General features: G+C 49.1%; 1 protein-coding gene and 1 long non-coding RNA gene across 5 annotated transcripts in view; one reads left to right on the top strand and one right to left on the bottom strand.

The window, feature by feature from the left end:
* LOC147114213 (E3 ubiquitin/ISG15 ligase TRIM25-like) overlaps positions 1 to 22,962 on the bottom strand; it is a 229,947-nt gene that overhangs the window by 154,525 nt on the left and 52,460 nt on the right. Inside the window, exons 3-7 of one of the 4 annotated variants that reach the window (XM_085995878.1) lie at positions 20,092 to 20,322; positions 19,633 to 19,655; positions 17,609 to 17,742; positions 14,144 to 14,239; positions 8,713 to 11,389 (exon numbers count right to left, since the gene is read on the bottom strand). The exons of 1 other annotated variant lie outside the window; for it this stretch is intronic. In XM_085995878.1, the coding sequence (XP_085852004.1) occupies positions 10,869 to 11,389; positions 14,144 to 14,239; positions 17,609 to 17,742; positions 19,633 to 19,655; positions 20,092 to 20,322 (1,005 nt within the window). In that variant the 3' untranslated portion in view covers positions 8,713 to 10,868. Of the gene's footprint in view, positions 1 to 8,712; positions 11,390 to 14,143; positions 14,240 to 17,598; positions 17,743 to 19,632; positions 19,656 to 20,091; positions 20,323 to 22,962 lie in introns of those variants that run through there. 2 more of the 4 variants (XM_085995877.1, XM_085995879.1) reach the window with 2 other exon arrangements.
* Positions 10,959 to 21,038, top strand: LOC147114217 (uncharacterized). Its single transcript, XR_015079382.1, has 2 exons — positions 10,959 to 11,048; positions 19,577 to 21,038. It is a non-coding gene; the product is annotated as an uncharacterized LOC147114217 (long non-coding RNA).

Genomic DNA, 22,962 nt, shown 5'->3' on the forward strand with positions numbered 1-22,962 from the left:
GGTCGACTTTGCCGTTGCTGTGTTGGTAGCTGGTGCTGAGCCGAGGTTGATGCCGGGTGGTCTGTATGGTTTCATTCTTATTATTGTGTTTCGTAGCGATTTGTTACAACTGAGTGGCTTGTTAGGCCATTTCTGAGGACAGTTAAGAATCAACCACATTGCTGTGAGTCTGGAGTCACATATAGGCCAGACCAGGTAAGGACGGCAGATTTCCTTCTTTAACGGACATTAGTGAACCACGTGGGTTTTTATAACAATCCGATAGTTCTATTGCTGATACTAGCTTTTTATTCCAGATTTTTTTAATTAACTGAATTTAAATTCCCAGCTGCTGTGGTGGGATTTGAACTCATGTCTCTGGGTCATTAATCCAGGTCTCTGGATTACTAGCCCAGTGACATGACCAGTATGCTACCATTCCCATAGGGAGACTGTAGTGGGAACTGGTCCAAGGCCCAGAGCTGCACAATCCAGGGAAAGGGGCAGAGCCACAGGTTAGTAGGAACCCCATTCAGGGCCAGACAGGGCCGGTTACTGATTGGGGGCCATATTAAAGTATAAATTCAGCCCCACCCTGGGCACTGTTCCCGTGGATATCAATGGTCCCCTGTTCTGTTCCTCTCACAGAGAACGGGCTGCAACAAATCAGCAAACTCAGCGACAGATTGTAAAGGGCAGATTATTCATCAATTTACAGCTCCGCTCCCTCACACATTACTGCCAGTAATAACCTTTCACCCCAGCGTGCCTTGCCCTACCCATGAGCCCTGTCTATCCAGACTGGGGTGGCACTGAGTAAAGATCTACAAATTGAACAGTGTGGGGAAACATGCTCGGGGGGTGAGGCAGGGCGACTACCCACTGCGGTTCACACCCGTGCAGGCAGCAAGTAAAATCTGCCCGTGCTGTTCATTGGCTGCATGCCTGAAGGTGGGGCCTAGTATTGGGAGTCCAGGACACCACTTAAAGGCAGCCAGCACCTCTTAAATGGGAGGTGCACTGTGGCTGCAATTCCTGTTCTACAAGTACCTGTGAAAGAAATGGCTGAAGCAGGGAGAGAGAGGGCCCCAAGGTTCTCTGATGTTGCACTGGAGGCCTTGGTGGAGGCAGTGAACATGAAGAGGGCCATCCTTCCCGCCCCCCACCTCCCCACCACTGGCAGGATGCCATCCAGGCAGCTGATGATGCAGTGGGAGGAGAAGGGACATCCTTTATCCCCTGGGGGCAGGAAGCCCCCCTGGTACCTGAGGCAGAGGCAGTGGGAGGAGATTGCTCACAAAAAGTCAATGCTAGGAGTATTGCTCCCAGAACGTGGAAGGAGTTCAATGATTTGACTAGAATCATCAAGGTAAGAGCACTGAAGTACTTTCTCATCACAGCTGCACCACTCACAGACCATGAATGACAACACTCACAGCACTCACTACACTCCCCTCCCCCACTACCCTGCACGGTGCTGCAATCACTGCACCACAGTTCACTCAACATCCTTCTCCTCATCCTCACACACTCAGCACGATTACAAACTTCACTTACCCACAACTCACATCTCACACACACACGGTCAGCTTTTCCACCATGACAGCCACATTCTCCAAACACCTCACAAGACTCTCACTGACACACTTCCCTCTTTATTGCAGGAGAACTATTAGTCGAACGTCTGTTGTGGGGAGGTTACTACAAACTGTTATTAGGGACAGAGTGACTGTCGGATTTTTTAATTTACTCTCTGAGTACTGAGTGCGGTTTAAACAGAGTGCTGCGAGTTGGGTGAGTCAGGGAGTCTTAACTGTTTGCTAAAATCAAACTTTTGTTTGTTTCACTTTTACTGTTACTGTTTAAAATCTACATTTCCCAGCTTTAAGCAGGGTTATAAAGGGAAATGCAAGGCCTACAATTCAGAGGAGCTGAAGGCAGTTAATTAGGGGAATTAGATTAAACTGGTTCTCCTGTAGCAGGGCAGGGCCCAGCAAGCTCCTTTGTTTCAAGGCCTATAAAAACAGGCTTTGACGTGTGATTTTGCACTGTGTGTGGTTTGAACAGAGTGCTGCAAGTTGGGTGAGTCAGGGAGTTAGGTGAGGAGTGGAAGGAGGAGCTCCCTTGCTTCGCCTTTGTTCTTCATAACTTTTCACCCTGTAGGAATTGGTTCTTACTCTACACCAATGAAAGAGTCTGAGAGCGGGACCAGTCAAACAACCACAACTGCAAAATCGCTAAAGTGATGTCACAACCAGGGAAGGAGCTGATTGGTAAGTAGGACCTGGTGAGTATTTCTACAGTCCAGTCGTTAAAGGCAAAGTAATGTCTCTAGTTTAGAGTAAGTAATGTTTAAAGGGAAGTAAGGTCCCTCGTGTAATTAATATTATTTAATTTAAAGGAAGTAAAGGAGTAAATTAAGGGTAGGACATGGCAGGGCAGCTCGGCTGCGTGGAGTGCTCCTCCTGTGCTATGTGGGAAGTCAGGGATACTTTTGGTGTCCGGGGCGAACTCATACAGGAAGTGTCTCCAGCTGCAGCTACTCGAATTCCGCGTTTCGGAGCTGGAGCTGCGGCTAGAGTCACTGTGGAGCATCCGCAAAGCTGAGATCTTCGTGGATTGCACGTTTAATGAGGTGGTCACACTGCAGGTAAAGAGTGCACAAGCAGAAAGGGAATGGGTGACCGCCAGACAGAGTAAAAGAACTGGGAAGGTAGTGCAGGAGCCCCTGGATCCATCTCCCTTTACAGTAGATTTTCCATTTTGGATACTGCTGGGGGAGTTGGTTTCTCAGGGGAATGCAGCAAGAGCCAAGACCGTGGCACTAGGAGTGGCTCAGCTGCACAGGAGGGGAGGAAAAAGAGTGGGAGAGCAATAGTGATAGGGGATTCTATCGTAAGGGGAACAGATAGACGTTTCTATGGCCGCAGACGTGACTCCAGGATCTTATGTTACCTCCCTGGTGCTAGGGTCAAGGATGTCACTGAACGGCTGCACGGCATTCTGAAGGGGGAGAGCGAACAGTCAGAGGTCATGGTTCACATTGTTACCAATGACTTGGGTAGAAAGAGGGATGAGGTCCTGCAACAAGAATTTAGGGAGCTAGGTAGCAGATTAAAAAGCAGGACCTCAAAGGTTGTAAACTCTGGATTACGCCCGGTGCCACGTGCTATTGAGTATAGGAATAGGAGGATAGAGCAGATGAATGCATAGCTAAATAGTTGGTGCAGGAGGGAGGGCTTTACTTTCCTGGATCACTGGGTCTGCTTCTGGGGAAGGTGGGACCTATACAAGTCAGAAAGGTAGCACCTGAACCGGAATGGGACCAACATCCTTGTGGGGAGGTTTGCTATTACTTTTGGGGGGTTAAACTAACTTGGCAAGGGGAGGGGACACGGAGTGGAGCTATAGTGGAGGGTGATGCACAGCCAAATATAGAGGAAAAAACAAGTCAGCCTGGAAGGCAGAGCAAATATGTAATGGCACAAGGGAGTATGGCAAGGCTGGATGGCATTTATTTTAATGCAAGGAGTCTTGCGAATAATGCAAATGAATTGAAGGTGTTGATGAACACATGGGAGTATGATATTGTTGCTATCACAGGGACATGGTTGAGGGAGGGGCAGGACTGGCAGCTCAATATTCCGAGGTATAGAATCTTCAGGCGAGACAGAGGGGGGTGTAAAAGAGGGGTTGTCGCAATATTAATCAAGGAGTCAATTACTGCTGTAAGGAGGGATGGTATCTTAGCAGGTTCCTCTAATGAGTATATGGGTAGAAATTTAAAAAAAAAAGGGGGCAAGCACATTGCTGGGACTGTACTGTAGGCCCCCAAACAGTCAGGGGTAGATAGAGGAGCAGATATGTAGGCAAATCTCAGAGAAGTGTAGAAATAATAGTAGGGGATTTCAACTTCCCCAATATTAACTGGGATAGTCAGAGTGTGAAAGGCTTAGAGGGTGCGGAATTCTTAAAGTGCATCCAGGAGAGCTTTTTGAGCCAGCATGTAGAAAGTCCTACAAGAGAGGGGGCAGTACTGGACCTAATTCTAGGGAATGTAGCTGGGCAAGTGGTAGAAGAGTCAGTAGGAGAGCATTTTGGTGACAGTGACCATAATTCGGTGAGATTTAAGGTTGTCATGGAAAAGGACAAAGATGGACTGGAAATAAAGGTTCTAAATAGGGGGAAGGCCGATTTTAATATGATATGGCAGGATCAGGCCAAAGTGGACTGGGATCAGCTACTTGTAAGAAAATCCACACCAGAGCAGTGGTAGTCTTTCAGAAAGGAAATAGAGAGAGTACAATGCCAACATGTTCTCACAAAGCTCAAGGGCGGGGCCAACAAACCCAGGGAACCCTGGATGTCAAGGGATATACAAGAATGGATTAGGAAAAAAAGGGAGGCATTTGGCAGATACAAAGGACTAAAAACAGTGGAAGCCCTAGAGGAGTATAGAAAGTCTAGGGGGGTACTTAAAAAAGAAATTAGGAGAGCGTAGAGGGGGCATGAAAAAACACTGGCGGGCAAAATAAGGGAAAATCCCAAGATATTTTATAAGTATGTTAAGGGCAAGAGGATTACCAGGGACAGAGTAGGGCCCATTAGGGACCAAAGTGGCAATCTGTGTGTAGAGTCAGAAGATGTAGGTGAGGTTTCAAATGAACATTTTGCATCTGTGTTCACTATGGAGAAGGACGATGTAGGTATAGAAATCAGGTTAGGGGATTGTGATATACTTGAACAAATTAGTATTGAGAGGGAGGATGTACTAGCGGTTATAGTGGGCTTAAAACTGGATAAATCCCCAGGCCCTGATGAGATGTATCCCAGGCTGCTGTGTGAGGCAAGGGAAGAGATTGCAGGGGCTCTGACACAAATTTTCACAACCTCTCTGGCCACAGGGGAGGTGCCAGAGGACTGGAGGACAGTTAACATAGTACCATTATTCAAGAAAAGTGTAGTAGGGATAAACCAGGGAATTACAGGCCAGTGAACCGATCATCAGTGGTAGGGACATTATTGGAAAACATTCTGAGGGACAGAATTAGTCTCCACTTGGAGAGGCAAGGATTAATCAAGGATAGTCAGCATGGCTTTGTCAGGGGGAGATCAAGTCTAACCAATTTGATTGAATTTTTTGAGGGGGTGACTCGGTGCGTGGATGAGGGTAGAGTGCGGTTGATGTAGTCTACATGGACTTCAGTAAGGCTTTTGACAGTCCTGCATGGGAGACTGGTCAAGAAGGTAAGAGCCCATGGGATCCAGGGCAATTTGGCACATTGGATCCAAAATTGGCTTAGTGGCAGGAGGCAGAGGGTGATGGTTGAAGGTTGTTTTGGTGACTGGAAGCCTGTGTCCAGTGGTGTACTGCAGGGATCGGTGTTGGGTCCTTTGCTGTTTGTAGTGTACATTAATGATTTAGATATGAATGTAGGAGGTATGATCAGTAAGTTCGCAGATGACATAAAATTGGTGGAGTGGTAAATAACGAGGAGGGAAGCCTCAGGCTACAGGATGTTATAGACGAGTTGGTCAGATGGGCAGAACAGTGGCAAATGGAATTTAACCCAGAAGAGTGTCAGGTGATGCATTTTGGGAGGACTAACAAGGCAAGGGAATACACAATGAATGGTAGGACCCTAGGAAGGACAGAGGATCAGAGGGACCTTGGTGTGCATGTACGTAGATCCCTGAAGGCAGCAGGACAGGTAGATAAGGTGGTTAAAAAGGCATATGGGATACTTGCCTTCATTAGCCGAGGCATAGAATATAAGAGCAGGGAGGTTATGATGGAGCTGTACAAAACGCTAGTTAGGCCACAGCTGGAATACTGTGTGCAGTTCTGGTCGCCACACTACAGGAGGGATGTGATTGCATTGGAGAGGGTGCAGAGGAGATTCACCAGGATGTTACCTGGGCTGGAGCGCTTCAGCTATGAAGAGAGACTGGACAGGCTGGGATTGTTTTCCTTAGAGCAGAGAAGGCTGAGGGGGGACCTGATTGAGGTGTACAAAATTATGAGGGGCATAGGTAGGGTAGATAGAAAAGGAACTTTTCCCCTTAGTAGAGGGGTCAATAACCAGGGGGCAGAGTTTCACGGTAAGGGGCAGCAGGTTTATAGGGGATTTGAGGAAAAACTTTTTCACCCAGAGGGTGGTTGGAATCTGGAACTCACTGCCTGAAAGGGTGGTAGAGGCAGGAAACCTCACAACATTCAAGAAGCATTTAGATGAGCACATGAAATGCCACAGCATACAAGGCTACGGACCAAGTGCTGGAAAATTGGTTTAGAATAGACAGGGCTTGATGGCCGGCGCGGACACGATGGGCCGAAGGGCCTCATTCTGTGCTGTATGACTCTATGACTCTTTACTGTTTAATCAGTGGTAAGATCAACAAGGCTTTAAACATTTCTAACTAATTGGTTTTATTAATGTTAAAATACAAGTAGTTTTACAGATAGGGATTCATGCAAGCTTTAAGTCAGTAGTAGAACTCAACTCAGAATGGTCAATTCTTCTGCTTCGGGAGACTGAGGGGTTAATTCTCCATCGCCATCCTGTGTGGTGATCTTCTGGTCTGTCTCATGGACTGTCTCCTTCCATCTTACTAAAATGGCTGGTTTATACCCTTCTTGCTGGCAAAAATCACACAGTTGGTACTTTTCCACTCTCTCTCTTTCCCACGGTTTAAAACAAGTTGATACGACAGCATCTGATGTTTACAGCAGTTTCTCACAGACCATCAAGGCCACGCGGCTCTGACCTTTAACCTTCTGGACAGTCTGCTGAATAAAACTTTCCCAATGTGGCCAACCTTCCCAGCATACCCCTCAACAGGCAGCTTAACAATTCCTTGGTTGAATTCATACTGTTAAACAAACTCAGCTCCTTTAACAGGAAATTAATAACTGGGATTTCGAATTCCAAAATCCATCAGTCCTCCCTCAGTGAGTGTGAGAGATCAAACAACTCCCTTTAAATCATTCATGGAATCTGAATTGTGCTCACCACAATCGGGCCCCGCCCACAGCATCACCAGGGGAGGGGCCTGAGAACCCAGCCCACAGCATCACCAAGGGGAGGGGCCTAGGAGAGCCCCACCCACAGCATCACCAGGGGGAGGGGCCTAGGAGAGCCCCACCCACAGCATCACCAGGGGGAGGGGCCTGAGAGCCCTGCCCACCACATCACCGGGGGGAACATAAGACGTAGGAGCAGGAGTAGGTCATTTGGCCCCTCGAGCCTGCTCCGCCATTCAATATGATCATGGCTGGTCTGATCTTGGCCTCAACTCCACTTCTCTGCCCGCTCCCCATAACCCTTGACTCCCTTACCATTCAAAACTCTGTCTATCTCCACCTTAAATATATTCAATGACCCAGCCTCCACAGCTCTCTGGGGAAGAGAATTCCAAAGGTTCACGACCCTCTGAGAAGAAATTCCTCCTCATTTCCGTTTTAAATGGGTGCCCCCTTATTCAGAAATTATGCCCCCTGGTTCTAGATTCCCCCATGAGGGGAAACATCCATTCTCTCATTCATTCCTCCCCAGTTTGTGTTTCTCTCTCTCTCTTACCCAGTTGCTCTCTCAGGCCTTGGAGTTTCCCAGTGAACTTCATTGGCCCTGATGTCGTCATCTTCATAACTGGCAATGAAGCAGTGTTTCTAGATAACGGGGGTGTCAGCAGGGCTCAGGCATCGGCGACTGGTTACAAGCCACGGTAGCCAGGGTACTGTGCAAACAATAAATAAAACACTGTGCAAACAGGGGCCCTTTCACCCGAGTCACCAGCAGGAGCACTCGGGAAAACAATCGCCTATCCCAGTAGACTCCCACCAAAAACGGGAGGGTTGGGAACCCTACTCCTGGTCCAGCGATGCGTCGAATTTAAAATTCTCATCCTTGTTTTCTCATCTCTTCATTGCTTCACCTCTCCCCATCTCTGTAGCTTCCTCCAGCCGTACAACCCTGCAAGAACTCTGACCTCCTCAACTCTGACCTCCCAGGTATCCCCCACTTCCCACATCTCACCATTGGCAGCCATGCCTTCAGCCATCTAGGCCCCAACCTCTGGAATTCCCTTCCTAAACCTTTCTGCTGCTCCACTCCTCGCTCTTCCTTGCAGACCCTTTTCAAAATCTACCTCTTATGACCAAGCTTTTAGTCACCTCTAGTAATAGCTGCTTCTTTAGCTCAGTGTCAATGTTTGCCTGATTACTATTCTGTGAAGCAGCTTGGTACGTTTTCCTGCATTAAAGACACAAAATAAATGTAAGGTTTTTTTTGGGTTTTACCTCCACCTCAACAGGCAAACTAGTTTAATCTCTCATTCGAAGAATGAATTCAACTGAACCCAAATTCGAGGTAATAGTCATTAGTATCTTCCCCAAACCCTCATAAGATTGCCCGCAAACAATTTCTATCTGTAGCTAATGGGTCCACTAGGAGGCCCAACACAGCTTGTTAATAATAAGGTAATGAATAACCCCAAGGTGTCTTACCGCCCCTCCACAGTTATGTCAATACCAGATGCCCTGTAGTCAGACGCTTCAGATTTTACTGTGTGAGGAGAGGTAAGTTGTACTAATTACTCATCAGACACAAATAATGAGCTACCCACTGAATCTCAAGCTGTGAATGAGAGCTAGATGCTGCAGAGCAAGTTACTGGCAGCAATTGAGATCATTATGTCACGACATGTCCTCTTTTGTCACCATGGAGACAGTAATCAGTTCACAGAGCATTTTATCAGTAAGATTGTAAACATCAGCTTTTTGAAATGGTCGGTAAAGTTCATGCAGTCAAATCTGCTTCTGTAATAACATGATCTCACCTCACTCAGGCATGTCAGATGTACAGTGCATCGCAGCAATTATCATTGAATGGATTTAACAGAATCAGTGCACCAACAATTTATAGGTTATTGATACCTACTTTGATTTTACAGAGGACCCTGCTATGAAAGTACAGTTCCACAAAAGCCTCTGGGTATTTAAGGAGTATAACACAAATTCATATATTTAACAGGTTTGCATTTTCTAAGAGCAAGATGTCTTATTAAAAACAAATCATCCACACTGACAAGGCTTAATTAGAGTGCTTAAATATTCTTCGAAATACAGATTAAGAGATGAAAAGCAGTGAGCGTACCTCTGATCATAATTTTTCAGAATGTAATACAAACATATTAAAATTTGCATTAAAATGGTCCCTCATCACCTCAGAAAGTTTCTTTCTGCAGTGCAGCAATGCTTATGTAGCTGGACAGCATTATTAGAACATTAAAACCCTGATGGACAATTAAAATACTGCAAAAGAAATAGCCCACAGCATCACCGTGGGAGGGGCCTGAGAGAGCCCCGCCCACAGCATCACCAGGGGAGGGGCCTGAGAGAGCCCCACCCACAGCATCACCAGGGAGGGGCCGGAGAGAGAGCCCCGCCCACAGCATCACTGGGGAGGGGCCTGAGAGAGAGCCCCGCCCACAGCATCACCGGGGAGGGGCCTGAGAGAGCCCCACCCACAGCATCACCAGGGGAGGGGCCTCAGAGCCCCACCCACAGCATCACCAGGGGAGGGGCCTCAGAGCCCCGCCCACAGCAACACCAGGGGAGGGGCTTGAGAGAGAGCCCCGCCCACTGCTTCACCAGGGGGGGGCAGAGAGAGCCCCGCCCACTGCATCACCAGGGGAGGGGACTGAGAGAGAGCCCCGCCCACTGCTTCACCAGGGGGGGGGCAGAGAGAGCCACGCCCACTGCATCACCGGGGGAGGGCTGGAGGGAGAGCCCCGCCCACAGCATCACCAGGGGAGGGGCCTCAGAGGGAGCCCCGCCCACAGCATCACCAGGGGAGGGGCCTGAGAGCGAGCCCCGCCCACAGCATCACCAAGGGAGGGGCCTCAGAGGGAGCCCGCCCACAGCATCACTAGGGGAGGGACCTGAGAGAGATCCCCGCCCACAGCATCATCAGGGGCGGGGTCTCAGAGGGAGCGCCGCCCACTGCATCACCGGGGGGGGGGCAGAAAGAGCCCCGCCCACAGCATCACCAGGGGGAGGGGCCTGAGAGAGAACCCCACCCACAGCATCACCAGGGGAGTGGCCAGAGAGTCCCGCCCACGACCTCACCAGGGTGTAGACCAGGAAGTGACATCAACAATGAACCCCCATCCCACCAGGAAGTTATCAGTGCCCCAACCAGGAAGTAACATCACAGACACAATTCCGAGGCCCCGCCCCAAACAAGTGACGTCACCCGATTCCCGGAGCCGGAAGTGATGTCGCCGAGTCTCAGTTGTGGGGCTTAATTTACCAAGGGGAGGGGTCTGAGAGAGCCCCGCCCACAGCATCACCAGGGGCGGGGCCTGAGAGAGAGCCCCACACACAGCATCACCAGGGGGAGGGCCTCAGAGGGAGCCCCGCCCACAGCATCACCAGGGGAGGGGCCTGAGAGAGAGCCCCGCCGACAGCATCACCAGGGTAGGGGCCTCAGAGGGAGCCCCGCCCACAGCATCACCAGGGGAGGGGCTTGAGTGAGAGCCCCGCCCACAGCATCACCAGGGGAGGGGCCTGAGAGAGCCCCAGCCACTGCATCACCAGGGGAGGGGCCTGAGAGAGCCCCACCCACAGCATCACCAGGGGGCGGGGCCTCAGCGAGAGCCACGCCCACAGCATCATCAGGGGGGGACCTGAGAGAGCCCCGCCCACAGCATCACCAGGGCGCAGACCAGTGACATCATCATTGACCCCAGCCAGGAAATGACATCATCAGTGCCCCAGCCAGGAAGTGACATCACAGACCCGTTTCAGAGGCCCCACCCCCAAACCGGAAGTGACGTCACCAGATTCCCGGAGCCGGAAGGATGTCGCCGAGTCTCAGTTATCGGGATTAATTTAACAGTTTCAGGGATTTGTTCCCACAATAAAATGCTGGAAACACGGGTTCAGTGAATGTGGTTTGAAATGTGTGTAAATGTGTCAGTGAGTCAGTGACCTGGTGAAATGACACAGTCCCGGCCTCGCAGTCCAACTGAACTCGGATCCTGATCCCAGACCTGAAACATCCGAGGTGAGTGAACTGGGAATTGTGACAGGCACTGAGATAACCAGAATCATAATCTAAACCCCAGGATTTACTGTTCTCCCCAATGAGAGAGATTCCCCCCGCCCTCTTGATGCTCCCACACACAATCCCGATTCTCCAGTGATCCCCAGCAGTCTCCACATCCCAGGAACGGGATCCTGAGGAGAAGCTCTTGGAGCAGAGGACTTGGGAATAGTCTTTAAACCTCTCTGGGTGAGGTGGGTAGGGCTGTTTCTGTCCAGTCCGTGTCACTGATCTCAGATCATCAGACAGAACCAAGTTCCAGTTTGCTGTCTTTGGATCCAGGCTCATCGGTGAGCTTTGCCCTAGAGAGGAGAAGAGATTGGTCAGACAGGGTTATTCCACTCAGATCAATGATTGACAGCTGCAGGGTAGGAGTGTCAGTATTTCCCAGACAGTGTCAGCCCCATATTACCGGTTAGACTGGATTCTTCCCATGTTAAATCAATGGCCTTCAATCAGAATCCCTGTTCAATAGCAGTGTGTGGGCCCCAGTGCTGTACACTCCGGGCAAACACTGCAGTGAGACACACAGTAGCAGTCAGTTTAATCACACAAGCCCCTGGCACTGTGCACATGTTCTCCCAGACACAATGGAGGGGATTCACCGGCACACAACACATCCAACAGCCTCACAGTTACAGCCCCACAATCTCAGCACTGGCTGTACTGGGAACACACAGGAGTGTGCCTGGGGCTCACTCCCTCCTGTTACTGTTCATCCTGACTACAGGCATGTTCCTGGGCTCCCTCCCTAATGTTCCTGTTCATCCAGAATACAGGAGTGTGCCCGGGGCTCTCTCCCTCCTGTCACTGTCCCATCCTGAATACAGGAGTGTGCTCTGGGCTCTCTCCCTACTGTTACTGTTCATCCTGAATACAGGAGTGTGCCCGGGGCTCTCTCCCTCCTGTTACTGTTCATCCTGAATACAGGAGTGTGCCCTGGGCGCTCTCCCTCCTGTTACTGTTCATCCTGAATACAGGAGTGTGCTCTGGGCTCTCTCCCTCCTGTTACTGTTCATCCTGAATACAGGAGTGTGCTCTGGGCTCTCTCCCTCCTGTTACTGTCCCATCCTGAATACAGGAGCGTGCCCAGGGCCCTCTCCCTCCTGTTACTGTTCATCCTGAATACAGGAATGTGCCCGGGGCTCTCTCCCTCCTGTTACTGTCCCATCCTGAATACAGGAGCGTGCCCAGGGCCCTCTCCCTCCTGTTACTGTTCATCCTGAATACAGGAATGTGCCCGGGGCTCTCTCCCTCCTGTTACTGTCCCATCCTGAATACAGGAGCGTGCCCAGGGCCCTCTCCCTCCTGTTACTGTTCATCCTGAATAGAGGAATGTGCCCGGGGCTCTCTCCCTCCTGTTACTGTCCCATCCTGAATACAGGAGTGTGCTCTGGGCTCTCTCCCTCCTGTTACTGTCCCATCCTGAATACAGGAGCGTGCCCGGGGCTCTCTCCCTCCTGTTGGCGGACAGAAAGCAAAGAGTTGGAATAAACGGGTCGTTTGCCGAGTGGCAGGCAGTGTACTAGTGGGGTACTGTAAGGATCGGTCCTAGGACCCCAGCTGTTCACAATATATATTAATGATCTGGACGAGGGAATTGGATGTAATATCTCCAAATTTGCAGACGACACAAAGCTGGGTGGGAGGGTATGCTGTGAGGAGGATGTCGTGAAACTCCAGTACGATTTGGACAGGTTGGGTGATTGGGCAGAAACATAGCAAATGCACTATAATGTGGATAAATGTGAGGTTATCCACTTTGGTGGCAAAAACAGGAAGGCAGATTATTATTTGAATGGCAATAGATTGGGAGAAGGGGAAGTGCAAAGAGACCTGGGTGTTCTTGTGCACCAGTCGCTGAAGGTAAGCATGCAGGTGCAGCAGGCAGTTAAGAAGGCAAATGGTATGTTGGCCTTCATAGCAAGAGGGTTCGAGTACAAGAACAAGGATGTCTTGCTGCAGTTCTACAGGGCTTTGGTGAGACCGCACCTTGAGTATTGTGTGCAGTTTTGGTCTCCTTACCTGAGGAAGGACGTTCTTGCCATGGAGGGAGTGCAGCGAAGATTAACCAGGCTAATACCTGGGATGGCAGGAATGACGTACGAGGAGAGATTGTGTCAATTGGGCTTATACTCACTGGAGTTTAGAAGATTGAGAGGGGATCTCATCGAATCCTATAAAATTCTGTCAGGTCTGGACAGACTAGATGCAGAAAGGATGTTTCTGATGGCCGGGGAGTCCAGAACCAGGGGTCATAGTCTAAGGATAAGTTGTAAACCATTTAGGACTGAAATGAGGAGGAATTTCTTAACCCAGAGAGTGGTGAACCTGTGGAATTCTCTGCCACAGAGGGCGGTGGAGGCCTGTTCATTAAATATATTCAAGAAAGAGTTGGATATATTTCTTGAGGCTAAAGGGATCAAGGGATATGGGGAGAAGGCAGGGACAGGGTACTGAATTTGGATGATCAGCCATGATCTCATTGAATGGCGGAGCAGGCTCAAAGGGCCAATTGGCCTACTCCTGTTCCTATCTTCTATGTTTCTATGTTAATATCCCATCCTGAATACAGGAGTGTGCCCGGGGCTCTCTCCCTCCTGTTACTGTCCCATCCTGAATACAGGAGCGTGCCCGGGGCTCTCTCCCTCCTGTTAATGTCCCATCCCGATTCCAGGAGTGTGCTCTGGGCTCTCTCCCTCCTGTTACTGTTCATCCTGAATTCAGCTTTATTAAAGCCTCCACCATTTTACACACATCAGTGAGGATTCAGTTGTGAATTGAGATGAATCTGATGACCCTTCTTTACATTAAACTGTTGCTCCCTGTTCACTCTGAATTCACCAACACCCCCTCGGGCACAGGGTCTGAGACTCTGTGAGGAGGGAACAGGTGCAGGAACTCGACCCTCAAATCCCTCACACTGAACCCTGACTGACGAAACAACACAGAAAGACAAAGGGTTAAATAGAAATTTAAAACTGTCAGAGTGATCCCCGTTTCAGATTCTAAACACACATTGGGATACTCCCTCTCTCCCCATGATCCCAGTCGACTGTTTGATGGCGCTCTGTGGGACAGGGGCTGCCCCAGAGGAGCTGTGTGGGGAGGAGTTACGTTCGATGGGCCCCTGTATTCGGTGGAAGCTGGCACTGTAAACAAAGCAGACGGTGATTGGGAGTTGTGACACAGCGAGGTCCCGACTCCTTCATATTACTCGATGGGGGGGGTTATATATTCCATACTTAGATACTCTGACATTACAACTGTGACTACACCTCAAAAATAGAACTTCATTGGCTGTAAAGCACTTTGGGACCTCCTGAGGTTGTGAAAGGCGCTATATAAATGTAAGTCTTCCTTTTTTTTAACTTTACTCTTTAATAATACTGACGGCCCTGTGATGAACGGTGCCCCTTTAAGAGACACTCTGATTAAACATAAGAACATAAGAATTTGGAGCAGGACTAGCCCCTACGGGCCTTCGAGCCTGCTCCGCCATTCAATAAGATCATTGCTGAACTTCGATCTCAACTCTACTTTCCCGCCCAGTCCCCATACCCCTTGATTTCCCTGGAGTCCAAAAATCTATCGATCTCAGCCTTGAATATACTCAACAACTCAGCATCCACAGCCATTTGGGGTAGAGAATTCCAAAGATTCACAACACCCTGAGTGTTGAAATTCTTCCTGATCTCAGACTTAAATCCTGAGATTATGCCCCCTAGTTCTAGACTCTCCAGCCAGGGGAAACAACCTCTCCTATATGTTTCAATGAGATCCCCTTTCATTCCTCTAAACTCCAGAGAGAATAGGCCCAATCTACTCAATCCCTCCTCTCATCCCAGGGATCAATCTAGTGAACATTCGTTGCACCTCCTCTAAGGCATGTATGTCCTTTCTCAGATAAGGACAACAAAACTGTGCACAGTACTCCAGGTGTGGTCTCACCAAAGCCCTATACAATTGTAGTAAGACTTCCTGACTCTTGTACTTCAACCCACTTGTAATAAAGGCCAACATGCCATTTGCCTTCCTAATTGCTTGCTGTATCTGCATGCTAACTTTCTGTTTTCCCTGTACGAGGACACCTAAATCTCTCTGATCACCAACATTTAATTGTTTCTCAACTTTTAAAAAATATTCTGTTTTTCTATTCTTCCTACCAAAGTGAATAACCTTGTGGCAAAGCCACCAAGGGACTCCTGTATGAATGTATAATTACCTTCAACAGAGTGCATCAGTACCTATGTTTGTTTGCTGTATGTAATAGCCCGTTGTCGGTAAGATCCAGAACCAGCGTGATGACGTCATCACGTTGGTCACATGACGTCCCGAACGGCGGGAAACGTAATGACGTCAGACTGGGAGGCTCCCCAGTTCAGTCCTCGTGGAGCCAGTCATAAGCAAAGACCTGTTGATTGTTTCTCCTGCATTTCGTTGATTGTTTCTACCAGTTTGCATTAAACATCGTTTAATTATCAGACTGGCTCGATCTCAGTATTTCAGTTAGGGATCTGACGATTCCTACAACCTCACATTTCGTCACATTATACTCCATCTGCCACCTTATTGCCCACTCATTTAACCTGTCTCTCTCCCTTTGGAGGCACTTTGTGTCCTCCTCACAGCTTACTTTCCCACCTAGCTTTGTCTCATCAGCAAACTTGGATACATTGCACTCGGTACCTTCATCCAAGTCGTTAAAATAGATTGTAAATAGCTGAGTCCCAAGCACTGATCCTTGTGGCACCACACTAGTTACAGCCTGCCAACCGGAAAATGACCCGTTCTCCCTACTCTGTTTTCTGTCCATTAACCCCAATCGTCTATCCATCCTAATAAATTGCCCCCAACCCCATGAGCCCTTATCTTGTGCAGTAAACTTCTATGTGGCTACTTATCGAAATTATACTACATCCACTGGTTCCCCTTTAACTACCCAGCTAGTTACATCCTCAAAAAACTCCAATAAATTTATTAACCACGATTTCCCTTTCATAAAACCATCTTGACTCTGCCGAATCATAATATGGGGGAAAAATTCAGTTGGTTTGCTCCTCCCGTTAGCGCCTTAAGAGGGCGCTAATGGGGCGCAAAGCAACTAGCGCCCAGGCACGGCGATGTTTGCACCACTCACGAAATTGACATTTTGCGGTGGTGCTAAACACTACTGCCATGATCTCCTGCACTCGCAGATCCTGATGTCAGTCGAGCGTGCAACGCCCCGGTAGCGTCCCGGACCAGATATTGATTGGTGCCCCCTGCCTTACCGCCTGCCGTTAGCAACGACAGGTTGAGGGGAATGTTTTGCAGTCGGGAAGGGACTGGGGAGCGCTATTTAAAGGCGACCGCTTCCTGCCTTTTTTTGTTGGCGACATATTTGCACCATGCATTCTGAGTGAGAGAGAGACTGCAGGTGATATTCAAAGTCGTGTTGAGGAGTTTTGGGTCCTGAGCAGCACTTTGCAGGTTCTTTTTGATTTGATCTGCCTTGCATCGATTTAGAAGAGACTATTGGGGCTGCACTCTGAGCTCTTTCCCTGGGCCTCTCCATTTTTCTTTCCAACGGATTTGATGTACAGGTCTCTCCAAGCCGAGATTCAAGGCTGCAATAAGCAGGGTGTAGATGGAGAGCAAGATCGACTCTCCCCTTTAAGAACTGGACGTTGCCAGTGTGTCTGTGTTCCATTGCTGACTGACATCACATGAGCTTCGCCAGCGCTCTGAGGTAGCGCCTCGCTCCTCGGCGTTAGCACCTTAAGAGAGGTGTGTAGCGCCTGATTTAGCGCTCCAATCACCTCCAGGGGCGACAGAAGCCAAGTTTGCAGTCGGAGGCGATAATTTGCGCCAGGCGCTAAACTTTGTGCCCGGCCGATAATTGCGCCCCAAACGAGGTGATACCGAATTTCTCCCCCTATGATGTTGTAAGTGCCCCATTATCACTTCCTTAAGAATGGATTCCAGCATTATCCCGATGACTGATGTCAGACTAACTGGCCTGTAATTCCGTTTTCTCTCTCCCTCCTTTCTGAATAACGGGATTAAATTTGCTACCTTCCAATCTGCTGGGACCGTTCTAGAATCTAGGGAATTTTGGACAATCACAACCAATGCATCCACTATCTCTGCAGCCACCTCTTTTAGAACCCTAGGATGTCGGCCATCAGGTCCAGGGGATTTGTCGGATTTTAGTCCCATTAGTTTCTCAAGTACTTTTTGTTCACTGATATTAATGACTTTAAGCTCCTCACTCTTATCAGTCTCTTGGTTCCTCACTATTTGGGGTATGCTTGGCAGAGTATAACCCGCCCCTACCTGGCCCATGGGGGGTGAAGCTCTGGCCCATTACAGTGAGGAATGTTTAAAGCAGGTGTTACTGGGGGCTGAGGATTAATCTCAGGCTCCTGATCCACAGACACAGGGAGCTGATATTAAAGTTCGGGATATTCACTGTCTGAACACAACTAACCCGACCTGCTCCCAGTCCCTTATATTGGAGAAAAGCTGCATGTTCTTACTGATGATTCCCAATATGTCGGAGTGGTACTTTTCCCATCCATTCAGCCTCTTCTGGATAAGTTGAGATATATTGGACAGGTTGAGGGTGAGCGCTGGAACATCTGGGTCTGTGATTCTCCGAGTCTCAGTCACTCTAGAATGAAAGAGGAGAGAATGTTTTTATCAGTGGGGACATTTCGATCAGAAACCCAAAGGGGAACGAGTGATCAGTGCAACAACCTGCAGCCCTTCTAATGCTCGTACTGACACCCTGCAGCAACCCATCCTGAAAATGGCAGAATCCCGGGATTGTCAGTCTCCCTGCATTCACACTGATCTCCACACGTGCAGTGGGATCCTGCTTTGCTGCCACTTCAACTCAGTTTGTGATTTTCAGAGCTGTCTGTGTTCAGTCCAGTGTCTCTGTACTGGAGCCTCATCTTTCCATTATTAATAATTATTATTATCCCGAGGATCTCCAGTCCGTGCTCCCCCTCGCTGCAGGAACACACTCACTACAATCACGTGAAGTGAGGAGAGGAGAAGGAACAGCCTCCCAGGGACCTGGGATCGGTGGGTTTCCCTCACAGACATCTCGATTTTAATCCCCTCACACCCCGATGGGCGGGAGAGGATCTGGGGTTAAAACATCCGGATCGAGTAACCCGACCCCAGCCCGACCCCGTTCCCAGCTATTTCAATTTTAACAAAACACAAATCAGGCCATCGATGAGGCTCCTGCGAAAGGCAGGCGGGGCCTCATTAGCATTCGAAAGTCACGGCCTGATGACATAATCAGGGTGGTGAGTGAAATGTGAGTGTGGGTCAGGGGGAGGCCGGCGCTATCGGCTGCCCCACAGCAGATCCGAGACGGGAGGAGCCGACTGGCCAAGGTAAGTGCGAAAGATCAGATCATTTTAGCACTCCTTGTGGGCCAGGAGGAGCAGGAGACCCCCAGGCCTCACAAGGAAGCATTGGGCCTGCCCCAGCCCCGATCTTTCAGTCTTCGTCCCCAGCCCCCCGGTCCCTCTCCTCTCCCCCGCTCCCTTCCCTCTCCCAATGGGCCCCCAGTCCCTCTCCTCTCCCACCGCACCCACCCCCCGCGGGCCCCGGAGCTTCTGCTTCCCTCTCTCTGAGTGACGGGGAACACCCCCACGGGCCCCCAGCTGCAGCCTCCTGCCGCTTCTTTTGCTCCTGTCCACCGGCCAGGCCGTCAATCGACAGGGCCTCCATGTCCCTGGCCTTCCCACGTTAACGGCCTCCCCCGCACCCTCCCCGTTAATATTGGGGTCAGAGTGTCCAGGGATACTGACATTCATAGGAAATAGAAATATAGAAGATAGGTGCAGGAGTAGGCCATCCGGCCCCTCGAGCCTTCTCCGCCATTCAATGAGATCATGGCTAAGAATTTTAAATTCAAGATGTTGCTGAACCAGTGGTCAATGTAGGTCAGCGAGCACAGGGGTGATGGGTGAACAGGACTTGGTGCGAGTTAGGATACAGGAAGAGTTTTGGATGAGCTGAAGTTTATGGAGGTTGGAAGATGGGAGGCCGGCCAGGAGAACATTGGAATAGTCAGCTCAGGGTCACACAGGACACTGAGGTTACAAACAGTCTGGTTCAGCCTCAGACAGTGAGCAGGGAGGGGGGATGGAATTGGTGGCCAGGGAACGGAGGTTGTGGCGGGGACTAAAAGACAATGGCTTCAATCTTCCCAATGTTTCACTGGAGGAAAGTTTGGCTCATCGGAGACTGGATCTCGGACAGGCAGCATAACCAGACAGATGCAGTGGAGGGGTGGAGAGAGGTGGTGGTGAGGTAGAGCTGGGAGTCCTCAGTGGACATGTAGAATCTCCCCTTTCCCACAGGCTGCCTGAGCCAATAACCCCTCAAACCCCAGTTACACATCACTCAATATTCCCACCATTTGAAAGCTCCTTATCTGGGAAGGTTTCCAAGCCGTGATTCTACTTTCAATCTTCTCCCAGATACAGGTGAATGTTCCCTATCAGCAGCAGCGACTGTATGACTGAGAGGAACTTACCTGGAAAGGAGCTGCTTCGAGTTCTGTGAATAAAGAGAGGAGATCAAATCAGTCAACGAACAAACCAACACCCAATGGAACCAAACCGTGAATTTGGGATTGAGAGTAAAGAGTTCAGTGTGGGACAGTAGGTGGGGCCAGTCACAGGAATGGGGAATAATCCCACATTTCACTGCACTCCATCCTGGGGCAGCACCAACACTCCGAGGGCAGGGCTGAGGGGGCACCAACACTCCGAGGGCAGGGCTGAGGGGGCACCAACACTCCGAGGGCAGGGCTGAGGGGGCACCAACACTCCGAGGGCAGGGCTGAGGGGGCACCAACACTCCGAGGGCAGGGCTGAGGGGGCAGCACCAATGCTCGGTCCCACCAACAATCTTCAAACAATTCAGCCCTCACACCAGCCACACACAAACGCCCCATTCCCCAGCCATGGCCCTGTTTATATTGAAGATGTACCTGAATAAAGGAGAGAGGGTCCCTCTGTACCAGACTCTGGGTTTCTCCATCTATTAATGAAATCTGTTCCATCCTCTTGTTTAATGCTTCAGAACAGCTTCTAATCTGCGAGAGAGCTCGGAGCCCCTCCTCATCGATCAGTTTCAGTGCGTATTCTTCATCTTCTTCCAGCTGTCTCCTCCATTCAGAGAAGCTTTTCGATAGCTTTCCTTTCAGCTCATTGATTCGTGTCTGAAACCCAAACCAACTCTCATTACAAACGTCCCTTCCACACAGCTGTTACCCTGAGCACACGGCACTCTCCAGGGACGGGACAGTTTGTTCAGATCACAACTCGATCACCCGTTAAAGATAGACAAGCAGTGGGGGGTGTCTACTGGGAGAGAAAACAGAGTTTAACCAGAGTTGCCGTGAGCCTTCTTAAAAAAAAACCTGCAAAGGAGTTAACCCTTTCCACTGACAGCTGTTTAAGTTCACCAAGCAGCAACTTTAGTGTTGCTGAATGAAATTTAAAGATATTGGACATTATTACATTTAAGTTTCTTAATTTTAAGTTAATATTTCCCCACAGTGAATGAAGGAAAATTATGATTTGATAAATTAACCCCTTGGGTTCTTAAGCAGAGCCACAATGGATTCTCTGCTTTCTTTTGTTATATGGAAGTCACCTTGTAAACTAATTGTAGCACTTCTGTCTCTAATGATAAAACTCTGTGTAAACCGCCTAGCCTGGGAATCACTGGTTTCTGAAATTGGAGTTGATAAGATAAATTGATAGAAATGAAATTTAACATTGACAAAACCGGTCAGTTCAACAGTACTGCTTTTTGGATTTTGGGATAATTTTGAAATGACAAAATGGACCCAGGCACTATATATTGGGTTACTTTCGGGAAAATAAAAGATCCTCTAAATTAATGATAAATAAAAAGTGTTAATAAATTGGACCAAGTGAGAACGTGTGATCTATGCTTTCTATCTTAAATATTGTACTGGACAGTAAAGTTCCTCCAGGGCTGATGAATGAGATATGAATGGTAATTAATGGGATGTGTAAAATGGAGAGAGGAAGTGATTGAGGGTGTAAGATAGAAGCAGGAAAATTACACCACCAAATGAGAATGTTCCTCGCTTTCTATTGAAAGACAGAAAAGTGTAAAGAGTAGTAAACTGACAGCTTTCTCTCGGAGACATTAGTATCCCTGCATTGACACATACTCCACCGAGAAACTATATAATTAATGAAACAATCAGAATAGAGTTAAACACACTGGTACCTGTTAGAGGAATTGAAATTGAAGTTTAAGTAAAGAGATACATGGAATTTGGATTGGATGGCCGAGGGCATCTTTGGGCTTGTGTGTTCCCAATTTCCAGAGGTAAGGGCTAGACACAAACAGGATTGTGGGAGGGTCGATATGACACCCTTCATGATCAAGAGGGAAACCCACAAACCACAAACAATATCCTACTTAATACTGGATGGTTAAGAGCAGTATCAGATAGCCGAAGAGCAGCGTGGGAAGCGGTACTTATCCCAAAGGATAAGTCCGTACAGATTGTTAAAGACGGTGGATTAAACCCTGTGGGCGGCATATTAACGGAAGGAGAAGAACATCAGTGTGAACTAGCGGTAGAGGATGAGGAAAGTTGTGGGGTAAAAGATATCCCACTTGAAGGGGAATGTGAAGTAATGCTTGTCGATGGTTCTAGGAAATTTAGAAGTGGTACACCCTGTTGTGTATGTAACCGTTTACCTTTAAGGGAACTATTGAATGTAACCGTTCGCCTTTAAGAGCACTACTTTAGGGTGGCACTATTTGTTGGCTCATGTATACTGTAATACCGATAGTGACCACACCAGTATATAAGGGTTGTGATACGTTAACTAGGGCAGAATCGCCCGAACCTCTGAATAGTAAAGACCTGTTTTATTTTGTTAATCGTGGAGTCTGTGTATTATTTACAATACAACCCACAGACTTAACATTGGTGACGAGTCGGATTCGAACTCTGCGGCAGTTATTTCACGGCGGCTTCGTCCACAAACAGGACGTTGAAGGTTTCAAATCTCACCACCCCACTGGAAGTGACAGGCATTAGGACCCTGAAGCCTCCATCAGCGACTGAGCACTGCAGAGCTGAAGACATCCAGGCAGCTTGTGAGGAGAAACAGGCTGGGAAGACAGAGGTACAGGGCCATCGATCGGGAGATAAGGGCCGGGCCGCTTTGGAGTGCGAGGCGCAGCCGGGCCATCGATCGGGAGATAAGGGCGATCGCAATCCCTGATAAGAGCCGCGGTGAAACGCGTGAGCGGGTGAGCCAGAGCCCGGGAGGGTGCAAGCGAGAGGCGCTTAGTGGGCCAGCGATCGCACCAGCGATAAGGGCCGGGAGCCGCTTCAAGCGGGAGGCGCTTAGCGGGCCAGCGATCGCACCGGTGATAAGGGCTGAGAACCGCTTCGGGCGGGCAGCGCACCAGCGATCGCACAGGAGATACGGGCCGCACTCGGGCTGACAGTCAGCGTCGGGGGACAGGTGAAAACCGCCATTGAAGTGGGCGGAGAGCGCCGAGAAGCGCGGGAAAACCGCCATTGAAGTGGGCGGGGAGAGCGAGAAGCGCGGGAAAGCCGCCATTTTTCGCGGGAAAACCGCTGGGGAAGAAGACAGAAGCGGGAAACCGCCATCTTAGAAAATTAATTAGAATTTTCAGAAAGGCTGGTGTGTTCTCAAGAAGAGAGGAAAAATAAGAAAAAGTAAAGCAATACTTGTGGTGTTCTCAAGAAGAGAAGAAAATTAATAATAAGTAAAGAAATACTTGTACTGTTCTCGAAAAGAGAAGAAGATGCCTAAGCGAGGAAATATTAATGATT

Source organism: Somniosus microcephalus, chromosome 8, assembly GCF_052327205.1.
Source record: "Somniosus microcephalus isolate GS21.2 chromosome 8, FLI_Smic_1.0, whole genome shotgun sequence".
Lineage (NCBI taxonomy): Eukaryota > Metazoa > Chordata > Chondrichthyes > Squaliformes > Somniosidae > Somniosus > Somniosus microcephalus.